Here is a 12500-nt window from a genome sequence, read left to right on the forward strand (position 1 = left end):
AAAAGGAACAGGAGACAGCAGATGGGCTGAGAAGCAGCTCTTAGTACGTGTATTGTAGCCCAGAGGCACAACTAAATGAAATTTTCAGACCTACAGTTGACACAGGGATCGTCTTTTTCAGATATGACATTTTGGCTGAAGTAATAAAAACAGCTACTGTATTTTCTTTTCATTTGGAAAACTATTGGGAAAATATTAGATGAAAAAAAAAAAATGCAAATACAAAAAATGTGTTTCCTTTAAAGACATTTTTCAGGTCTTCGGGACAACCACTGCTGTAAGTAAAGAATAAAGCACAAGACAACTATTGCTATTAAAGGATAATAATTTTAAAAAATCTTGAAGTGTTTGATTCAGCGATTTCCCAGTGAATACATTTATTTATTTATTTATTTATTTACTAACTAAAGAATTATATAATTGTTTTTTTGTTTTGTTTTTTAAGTATTTTTTCGACTATTTTTTAGTTGCTATACTGTATATTACAGCTACCAGAAATTAGTGTCACTTTTCCTTGGAGCCAATAAGGCAGAAATTTGCAGCTTGTCATGTTACAGAAGGACCAGAAAATGCTAAATCTTCGGTCTTAATTGAAATATTAAAGGACCAGTTTTATGCCTGGAGACACTAGACACTAGAGACTACATGTAGAAAGCAACCTGAAGAAAGCTTCACCCTCTCAGCAAAATGTTTCTGTTAAATAACAAGACTTTCTTTAAATCTCTTTATTACTGGGCTTTAATAAAACATTTGACTAATTTAGGACAAATAAGCTGTAAGTAAAGCATATAATACAATAGAGCATGCTGTTGAAGGAAAATAATCAGTAATCAAGAGTCCCCGTGTCCCGGTCAACTATGTTTTGATAGAAATGATAAGGTATTAGAACAAAAATATTAATAGAAACCTGTGTTTTGTCCGTGCTGCTGTTAAAGAATATTGATCAACACCTTCTGACCAATCAGATTTGAGAATTCAACATTGCTGAATAACAATAATAAATTGTATATGATGTAAAGCAAGTCTGATCCTCATTGGGGTGGTCTGATTGAAGGGTTTTTATTTGGTCCAACACATGTTTAATCAGCTGATCTTAGTCTTCAGTCAAATATCATGTGTAAATCTCGTTGGTTGGAATGCAGCCACTATGACCGTTTTGTGAAGAGACTGAACGCTAATGATATACAATATCCTTCCTGATGCAACCCTACCTATTTTATCCTGGCTTGGAACCGGCACTGAGAGTTAACTCTTCAGTGGCTGGATTAGCTCCCTGCCTGGGAATCGAACCTGGGCCACGACAATAAGAGCATGTGACCCTGCCACTGGACCACCAGGAGGCTGTACTGATATACAGTGTAGTATTTATATAAAGTGAAACACATGGGGATACTAACGGTAAGTCCTCCAGATTGGATGCTTCATGCCGTGGATCCAGAAGGTCGTATCCCGCCTCATTGTAGATCTCCAGGTAGGATATATGTGTAGTATACACCATGCTGCTGTCCTGAAAACAAGGATCAAAATATTTCAGTAAGGTTTTAAGTTTTAGGGTATCTGTAATAGCTTATAAATGTAGTAAGCATATCAAAAGACAAATGGTTTATATCATGGCTTCGAATGAGCTTTAGAGATCACTAGCCAAAACATCGCCGCCGCAAACGTATACAGACGAATGCAAAAGTTTGTATCTCTTGTGGTTTGAAACTGAAAATGAAAATCCAAATCATACGGCAAAATCAACACTAAGTTAGTCTTAAAAGACTTTTTTTTTTCATGTCCCTTTCAGTCCCCAGACCTGATTTAAAGAAGACAGGGCATTTGTATGACATCTGGCAGAGTTTTAATAGACATGTCAAGAAAAATGGGAAATGATTTGCCAAGCAATTTGGCAGACTTAGTAGAGAGATGGCAGGATGAAAAGGGGAATTTTATAACTGAAAGAAGTTCAGCTTTCCAGAAACCATTATACAGGCAAGTTATTAGAAAATAATAATAATAATAATAATAATAATAATAATAATAATAATAATAATATCACACTCCAGGAGAGAAGATGCAAATCTTTTTTTAACATAGTTAGACGACATAAAAAATCCACTCCTATCTTGATAATCATCTTGTAATTCATTTTTTATTTATTATTACACCACAGCACTGCTGAATTCTCAAAGCTGATTGGTCAGAAGGTGTTGATTAATTTTCAGTAACAGCTGTTTCTGGACAGGTCACCAGTCCATCACAGGGCCACATATAGACAGACAACCACACACACTCACTACGGCAATTTAGAATTACCCATCAACCTAATATACATGTTTTTGGGCTGTGGGAGGAAACCGGAGTACTCGGAGTAAACCCACACAGGCACAGGGAGAACATGCAAACTCCACACAAAAAGGCCCCTGCCTGTTCGAACCCAGGACCTTCTTGCTGTGAGGCAACAGTGCTGACCACTAAGCCACCATGGCGTTATATCACCTAAAGTATAAAAAGTTTTATCTCATTTTTCTTTGTTTTTCTTGCCTTTGTGCTTCTCAGGAGGCTAAAAAAAAGCCAAAGAAGATTTACATGGGAACATTTCGTCTCACTGGGGCAAAAGTGTTAGACGCTCCATCAATTAAACCGCTCTGCAGTGTATTTATCCAACCAGGGTTGTTGACACCACAAATATGCAAATGAGTAGGGTTTGGGATGTACGTGTACAGTGTAAAACATGACATTATGAATATCCAGGACCGATGGTTAACCCTGGATAAAGTATGAGCAGTGTGAAAGTGAAACTAGATAACCCAGGATACTGTTTCCCCCAGGGTTTACGGTCACGCAGGGGTAACTATTTCAAGTGTGAAAAGCTCTATTATGTTTACTGGCATGGGAAAACTTTTTACGATTTGCAGTTTCTTGGTTACAAGCTGCATGTCTTATTTAAGTAAGAGTGAGGAAGTGACTGTTTACAGCTGCTTTATTGTAGAGAAATGACTAGTCTCAACTATAAATGAGTCCAAACAACATGTTGTTCTTTAATAAATAGAGATATAGGTACTTGTTGCCAAATTGCTCTGGAATAAGTAATAAAACACTTCAAGACGTGCTTTTGTAGTAAAATAACTCAATTTAAGGGGGCTAACAGCAACTATCCTTTGCTTTGGGTTGCATTATACCACCGTCATTGATTATTATCCTGAGCATGCCCCAGCATGCCTCACTGTGATGTATTCCTTACATAATTTATTATGTGCCACTGGAACAAACATGCAGCGGTTAATTACTAGAAGAGGTATTTGCAATTTTCGGGTTCTGCTAAACTGGATTATATTTTTTTCCAAAAGCATTGGAAGAAAAAGATCATTATGTAGTAGTAATGAAGGCTGAACACATTCTCTGCCAGTTAAAACGATCTTAACTTCACGGTGCTTTTAGAAAACTGGCCACGGGCCTGAATTTTATATATAATATTCCAGTTTTTATGAATATTATTTAGTAAAATAATCATAAGTATGATATATTCAAACAAATATAGAACAGGTTGTCTCTAGCTGACACATTCACATCAGCTACAGTATATGCTGTCACATAAACGGCATAGAATTGCATCCATGAGGTGAGAACGGACGAAGTGAAATGAAATCAGGTTTAAAGTAGAACGATAGAAAGTGGAGTACAAATAACGGACTAGAGCATCATCATCAGCTTCTTAAAATCCAAACTCCATGTTTTAAAACTTTGGTTATAACTTTATAACATAAAACATCTGGAAATCATAGAAAAATTCATCATTGTGTGATAAAAGTATATAAAAGTGGTGATGTAGTCACTTACATGGCTGAAATGCTGGTACAGGTAGGACAGAGTTCTGGGGATGATTCCTCGGTCACTGTAGCGCTCAGCGCCTCCCGTGATGGTGAACGTCTTTCCACTGCCAGTCTGTCCATAGGCGAAGATTGTACCATTGTAACCTGCCAACACACTGAGACAGACAACATGGAACTTAAAAAAAAAAAAATTTCAAATACAATCAATTCTCAATCTTCTCCATAACACAGCGGTTTCCACAGCTAGCTGACGAGGAGCTCGGAAAGTGCTTACAACAATCGCCTGAATGAAACCTGACATTCCAAATGACCCGAGGAAAGGAAAAGAGACGGAGCTCCCAGAGACAAACGTATGACCGTAAGCAGAAGGCGTCATGTCAGAAACGATCATGAATCGCAAAGAGCGGTTTTTGTTTTGGCGCTGCAACGGCCGTTCTGGAAATCTGAACAGCGCTTGATGGCACACTGCTGAAGAATCAAAGAAATGAAATAGTAAGTAGTCACACTTTTTCTGCTTTGTTTTTTGCAGACCACCAAGCACCTCTTCCAACTTACTGTGAGTTCTCCCAAACAATACGGCAAAAGAAAACAAACACTTCATAATTTTCATGATTAGTATCTGTATAGGTGGTGTAACGATTAGCTTGTGGGTGAGAGAATTTGGTTTTGGATACACATAGTGATGTTTCACAGAGCTCTTGGAGGAATGATACAAAGAGTGCTCCAAGACTCTTGGCTTTCATCCTGGAACCTTTGTTACTAAAAAATCATCACATCTTCTTGATTATGAATGACAGGAAACCAGTATAAGCAGAATGACGTTTGGAAATAAATATGGTATTTCCTTAGAAGAAGAAAAAATATAACATAATAATCATATTAATAACTGTCTTATGTTGTAGCAGCCTTAAAACACCACGTCTTTTTCACTATAAAACACATTCACTCCTTTGTATCATAGGTGTCAAATATACAACCCTGTAGAATAGAACTGGCCTGTCATTGTTGTTCTTTCGGCTGCTCCCTGTTCAGGGGTCACCACAGTGGATCATTTGGTCCGCATGTTTCGATTTGGCACAGGTTTTTCATGCCGTTCCTGACACAACCCTCCCATTTTAACCCAGGCTTGGGACCAGCACTAAGAGTTAACTCTTCAGTGGCTGGATTAGCTCCCTGCCCAGGAATCAAACCCGGGCCGCGGAAATGAGAGCACGTGATCCTGCCGCTGGACCACCAGGAGGCAGAATAGAACTCGCCTGATAGAATTGTAATCAAGCTCGCCAAATGAATTTAGAAACTGTGTTTAAAATTAAACACGATCTGATGGACTGTAATTTACAAGAAATCTAGTCAGTGTTCTGTTCCACTAGAGGGCAAAATAGAGCAATAAACATAGTTGCAGCTACTGAGAAAATATGCAAATTTATCCAGAGGTATTTGTGCCCAATAACTCACTATGTTCCATAAAACAAAAATGGCTAGTTTGTTTATTCACACAAAATTTCTGTCTTCAAACTAAATGGGGATCCAATTTCTGCTCTCTGAGATGAAGTGCTTCTTCATAAGCATCTACAATTTGAAGGTGTTATCTTCAACCACTATTATCCCAACAGAGGGAAAAACATCTCACACTGAAAGCCAACAATGTCCTGACTAATTTTATATCAGACTTGCAGTCATAAAATAATTCCTTTGTTTATTCTGACTGAAAATCCATTATGCTAGCTGATTGGAACACCGGTGTTCTGTTTATTAGTTTATTTGTTCTTGCTCTGTGAACTGATTTCGGTCTGGCTCACCTGACATTGGAAGTATAATGAGGCCTGTTTCCTAAAATAGGTGGTGGCTCAAGCATTTAAGGATCTGGATTGTTGACTGGAAGTTCAGGGTTGAAGCCCCAGCTCTGAAAAGCTTGTGCAAAAGCCCTCAAAGCCCAAGCCCTTGAGCAAGTCTCTCAACCCCTCTGCTCCAGAGGTGTTGTATCATGGATGACCCTGCACTCTGACCCCAACCCTCCAAGGATGGGATATGCGAAAAAAGAATATCACCATGCTGTAATGTATATGTGACAAATAAAGACTACTTAACTTAAATGACATCCCTGCTGTATAATCATCATCTTATCCAATGCGACCGAGATGCTCTTATGCTTCATTGTGGAACTAAATACAGCGAGAATTATATGTTTATTTTTTTAAATGTCAAACATGCTATGTTTTACCAAATTCCCATTAAAGGTCATAATGTGGTTTGGCAAATTTGAAAGTTAGCGCTATTTTGGTGTGCTTGATTCACAGAACCATCATCTTTGCTTTAATGTCAACCAGATTGGAAGAACTTGACACAAGTGGAAAAAACTAAACCCAGGAATGTTTTATGTGTTGCAAGTATTTCTGAAAAACATGCATAAACAGCCACTTAATGGAAGCTTAATGGAAGATGTTTGTCTTTATGGAGCAAATGGCCATCACGTTACTCATGCACAAATCATTGAATCCAGCCTAGTCTGGGCCATAAAGAATGAAAATGTGATTGACATGTTGCATTCCACGAAGATTTTCGAGTTTACAAATGCCATGTGGTTGACATTATAAAGCCAGAGATGATGCTTACCACATATCAGGAAATATGTGTTAAATAAATTTTAAAATAGAATAGAAGCCTTTATTTGTCACGTATACATTACAGCATAGTGAAATTCTTTCTTTGCATGTCCCAACTTTGGAAGTTAAATTCAGCAGGGTCAGCCATGATACAGCGCCCTTGGAGCAGTGAGGGTTAAGGGCCTTGCTCAAGGACCCAACAATGGCAGCCTGGTGGTGCTGGGGTTTGAACCCTGATCTTCTGATCAACAACCCAGACCCTTCACTGCTTGAGCCACTGGGCTCACCAAATTTTACAGTATTTAAAATTGATAATGTAAATATCCTGATCTGCAGAGACTTACAGAAGTGCTTTGTAGTCTCCACATAATCCTGTTAGTACAAATAGATCAGAGTTTATGAATCCTGTCAATCCAAAACCCTGAGTCTGTACAGCAAGAAAACATTTGTCTTCCTCTAGGTAAGTTTCTACCTCTAAGTTCTTGGTAGACAAAGCATAAGTGAGTCAGAGATACAGGAGGCAATAACCATGATGACAGGAAGTGGAAACAGACTGGCACTGCTGTCAAGAACCAACTAGCACAGCATTCAGACCAGGCTGAGGCTCTGTGTCTAGCTCATGCAGACTTGAACTCAGCCTCCTTAAAGTTCTCCCGCATTGCTACGTTCCCTCCACTCGCTCCTTGTAGTCTCATAGAAAATTCCTCTGCCAAAGAAGCTCTCGAGTTTTAGAGATTTTTATGCCACAAGTTGACTTTACAGGACAACAAAGCTGAGCAACTATTGAACTCAGTCTCAGCAGACCACTACATACCATTTCAAGACGTTTTTTCTTCCCTTTTTCAAAACCATCTACTCCCCTTTGACTGACCCCCATCCTTATCTCTCGTGTTACAGTTTCCTTCCCGTTTCAGGTTCTAAAAAACGTGTTTACACACACACATATCCTTGTGAGTCTTAACCTAAGTGCACAAGACAACATTGGAGTAACTGAAAGATATCATGCATTGATTATTATTATTAACATCCAGCTTTTGTTCTCTAAAGTATTCTATAGTAGCTGCATACTCCAGAATTAAATCACTGAGGCATGTCTACAAAGTAAAAGAGCACTCCAATCACCAATCACTCATCAAATTCTGCCACATGCACAAGCCACAGTCAGCTGGATGCACCATCCTTCAAGACACAACAAAGATATTCATCAAGACTCTTTCTTTGTCCTGGCACCCAGATGGAGGAATAAACTTCCCCTGGCTGTCTGAAGAGCTGAGTCACTGGGATACCTTTCTCTTCACCAAAAACTTTACCAAACAAGCACCAAATCTACATAAATTATTTTATTTTTTGCCGTACTATCTGACAATGTTAAAGGGTTTAGCCTAGACCAAAGCCTATTTGTAGATCGTAATCATGGCATACAGTAAATGTAAATCTCTCTTTATAGCTATAAAACAGGCTCAAGAATTAAAATCCCTTACAATTTTATCCAGTATTCTTGTTGTTGGAAAGTTGTTCAATTATCGATGCATTTTTAGTGCTCGCTGACAAGCACATGTAATTACCTTTTGGAAAGCCAAAAGTTCACGGGCTATTTCAGGTTTTAAGTACACTAATCCTCAAAAAATCAAGCTCTGCCCTGAGACATTCCTCATAAAGTGTGTTCCCTCCCTTCTTAATGGAAATTTACAAATGAAAATATAAAAAAATAAAACTCTCCATTCTGGTAAGATCGAAGGGCGAAGTCCTGCTGCTTTGTCCTTATCCTATGTCGTCATGTTAATTGAAGGTCTTTCAAACCACATAAAGGGTGGAGTTTTAAGGATACTCCAAACTGAGATTATGAGTAATGCAAGGCAGAAAGACTTTTATTATAGTACGAGGGACAGAATTTGCTTCTTAATGTCATGTTTTTCCATCACATATTTGGTTGCTGGCAAACTCTGGCATCCTCTATGGTTTTTAAGGGAAAATGGTCTTCAAACTTTTTTCAACAAATCAAAAGTTTCAGGAAAAATAAAGGTAAAAACGAATTGTGGTTGTCTCCTGAAACAAGACAGCAATACGATAACATCAACCGAAAAATAGAACCGAAAGAAAAAGGTCATATTATTTTCATGACCCTGTTAGTCTCCAGACATTTAAACATTATTAACAGATATGTATGTTACGGAAAAAATGACACTCCCTGGCAGAGAGATTAGTTTGAGCACAGATACTGAGAAAAATTTGAGGCGACAGAAGCTAGAGGCATAAATGTGGGCACAGAAGTTACTAGAAATGATGTATAACTATTATTCGCTATTAATAAGAAAACATACACTTCTTGGCCATTTTTGTTTCTTGTATAACGAAAACACACACTACACTGTGAGGCTCAAGTGGTTAAGGCTCTGGGTTGTTGATCGGAAGACTGCACTGTTGGGCAACTGAGCAAGGCCCTTAACCCTCCCTGCTCCAGGGGCGCTGTATCATAGCTGCCCAGCACTTTGACTCCAACTCAGCTGGGATATGCAAAGAACAGAATTCCACTGTGCAGTAATGTATGAGTGGCGATAATACAGGCTTCTTGCCCTCAATGTTTCTAAGGCTTCTTATACTACACTACAATAAATACATTTTTTTTGCCTCAACAATTGGTCAACATTTGGACAGTATATACAATATAGTCCAGTCCCATATAGTTTATTCCCATACATTGTAAAAAATAAACAAAATAAAGTAAAAAAAAACAAAACAAAACAAGTAAATGTACTACTTGTTTTGTTTTGTTTTTTTTACTTTATTTTGTTTATTTTTTACAATGTATGGGAATAAACTATATGGGACTGGACTATATTGTACATACATGAAGGTTTTTCTAGTCATAGTCAGTGGTACCAAACTAATCATCTAATGTCTCCAAAGCTCTGAATTGAAAACCTTGGCCCTACATCATAAAATGAGTTCATCATCATCATCATCATCATCATCATCATGATGAAATGGTATTTTCCATCATAAGACACTTCAATACGCTTGAAAATTCCAAGTCTGTCAATAAGATGAAAAGATGAAAATGCCAAACGGATAGCTGGCATGGCATTGCATGTGGAATAAATGTTTCATGTAGTGGTTGGAGAACAACGACAGGCCAAAAATCACAGCTTTCCATCATTACTGTCCATGTACCGAGTCAGAGTCAGCCCATGATGCGAGTCATGAAGCTTGTGTGGTCCAAGCACAGGCCAGAACCATTCACAAAATTGCAGCACATCATTTTATATATACCTTTTTCAAATGTATTCTCTATCTATCTATCTATCTATCTATCTATCTATCTATCTATCTATCTATCTATCTATCTATCTATCTATCTATCTATCTATCTATCTATCTATCTAAAATGGTAAAAGCAGAAATGATTGGGAGAACTGGAGAAACTGAGAAATAGTATGCATTTTCCCATAGGCAAAGTTGTGAAGTGGCAGCAAGAGCCTCTTAAGATATTGCTTACAATACAGTATATGGCCCAAGGATTGTGGACACCTGACCATTACATTCAGCATCCATTCTATAAACTGGTGCCACAAAGTAGGAAGCACAGTTGTATAGAATGTCCTAGTATGCTGTAGATTTATAGATTTTCTTTAGATTTTCCTTCATTGAAATTAATGATTTAATGACATTTAATGATTCAATGACATTGAACTCAATCCTTGACCTCTTCTAAACATGTTTGGGATAAACTGGAACTCACGACACGTCCAACATCAGTGCCTGATCTCACTAAGGGTCTTGTGGCTGAATGAACACAAAACCCCACAACCACACTCCAAAATATAGTGGAAAGCCTTCCAGAAGAGTGGAGGTTATTATAACAGCAAAGGAGACTAAATCTCACTATTAGGCATACAAAATGTGAGCCAGTTTATATGCAGGAACTACAGGCTTTCCTTAAATCATGTGTCAGGAAATTACAAATAAGGTTTTTTAATGTCTCATTACCATTTGAGGAGTTGATTCAACTGTGGCACGGAAGCATCACAGACATTACAAAGTGAATTGATTAGGCTTGTTTACGTAAACCCATTTCATTATGACGTGTAATTATCCAACTAACGTTATCAAGGTTTTAAGCTCTTTAGAATGACTCTTTGCCACCACATTTTACATGATAAATAAATTCAATTCCAAACTGTTCTGGTGAAATGTCAAAGCTTGTTATAAGCAGATAAATCCTGATTTCTGATTCAATGTGTAAGTTTATAATTATGGAATTTGACAGACACACTTATACAGAATGATTTACATTTACCTCAGTTATATATCAGAGCACTTGAGGGTTAAAGGTCTTACTCAAGGCCCCAAAAGTCGCAGTTTGGCAGTCCTGGGATGACCTTCCAACTGTTATGAAGACTGTAATATGAATTTTATACATTGACCAGGAATAACCACCTGCCTAATATTGTACGTGCATCAGTGAACCTTCATGACCCTGTCTCCGGTTCAGCACTGTTCCTTCCTTGGACCAGTTTTGATAGATACTGACCACTGCAGACCGGGAATACCCCACGAGAGCTGCAGTTTTGGAGATGCTCTGATCCAGTGGTCTAGCCATCACAATTTGGCCCTTCATCAAACTCACTCAAATGTTTACTCTTGCCCATTTTTCCTGCTTCTAACACATCAACTTTGAGGACAAAATGTTCACTTCCTGCCTAATATATCCCACCCACTAACAGGTGCCATGATGAGGAGATTATCAGTATTATTCACATCATAATGTTATGCCTGATCTGTGTGAATATAAAGAAAAGGAGCTGCCTCATATTTCTCAAAAAGGCAGTACTACTGAATGTCTGAGTGTATAGTTTTACGGTTGCCATTTTACACCCTGTATGGAAAAAAGGCTCAAGTTGCTAATTCATGCAGGTTCCATGGATACTCTCTAAATAATTTCTTATTTATTTTCCACTAAATTTGTTTTATCAAGGTTTTTTTTTTCCAGCTTTCTATTTCTAACGACAAAGCATTATTTCATTGCACTGTTTTTGCTGATATGCTCATTTCCTGTTGTATTGGATTTTACACATTAGAAAAATTCCTCCCTCATGAATCCGAAACAGTGGAAAGCACAATGGAATAACCTGATAAATATAAAATTTATATTCTATGATCTATAAAGCATCAAGCATCATATATAAAGATGTACAAGTACAATAATTCCAAATTCTTTATCTTTTTTAGCAGTTTAGAAAACGTATTATGTGCAAACTTATTTTTAACACCTTCAAAAACAGACACTAGAGCTACAGCAGGCTGTGCTGCTCAATCCAGGCTTAGTTTCTCTGCTTACATTTGCAAGCTATTCCTATTGTCTGTGTACATTTACATTAAGATACAGTAATCCCTCTCTATATCGCGGTCCCGGTATATCGCAGATTTTTATTTGGAACATAAATTTTTGCGATTTTCCCGGTATATTGCGGTATCTGCAAACCTTATAGTGAATTGTTTTTATTTTGAAATACGGTAATTCATTGATAAAAATATAATTATTAATTACAAAATATAAACATTAATTAAAATGAAGTAAAATGTTAATAATATATAAAATACTGTTTAGTGTATTTACTCAAGAGACAAAGAACATGTTGCGTTGTTTAGGAAAGTGCAGTGCGGGAATGCTGAAAATCAAAATACAGTACGGCTGGAGGAATGAGTCTGACCAATCGGAATGCCCCATTCATGTAATCATGGTTGTTATTGGCTGTTGGCTATGCGTGCAGTTAGGGAAAGGGAAACAGAATTTTCCAGCATCCCAGTTTTTCGCGTGTCACTGTCCCAAGTGTTTCGTTCTGTTCTGTGTACGCTGTATTTTTACACTTTTTCTGCAAGTCCTATTATTTCGCCCAAACGCTCTGCACCTTCTAAGGCTTCTGGCAAGGAACATACATACATACAGTACTCACTATAAATGTGATATTTCTACGTATTTACCCCAAATTCATCTTGCTATATGCTTGCAGATGTTTTCTGTGTGTGTTTAAAGAGTGTGGGAGGGTCATTTAGGCTTAAACAATAAAAAAAAAAAAGCATT

General features: G+C 37.6%; 1 protein-coding gene across 1 annotated transcript in view; it reads right to left on the reverse strand.

Moving 5' to 3' along the window:
- The window catches only part of kif6 (kinesin family member 6), a 101903-nt gene that overhangs the window by 85250 nt on the left and 4153 nt on the right, over positions 1–12500 (reverse strand). Inside the window, exons 4-5 of the mRNA XM_058398870.1 lie at positions 3823–3970; positions 1398–1507 (exon numbers count right to left, since the gene is read on the reverse strand). Of these exons, the coding sequence (XP_058254853.1) occupies positions 1398–1507; positions 3823–3970 (258 nt within the window). The remainder of the gene's footprint in view (positions 1–1397; positions 1508–3822; positions 3971–12500) is intronic.

This window comes from Hemibagrus wyckioides, linkage group LG09 (assembly GCF_019097595.1).
Source record: "Hemibagrus wyckioides isolate EC202008001 linkage group LG09, SWU_Hwy_1.0, whole genome shotgun sequence".
Lineage (NCBI taxonomy): Eukaryota > Metazoa > Chordata > Actinopteri > Siluriformes > Bagridae > Hemibagrus > Hemibagrus wyckioides.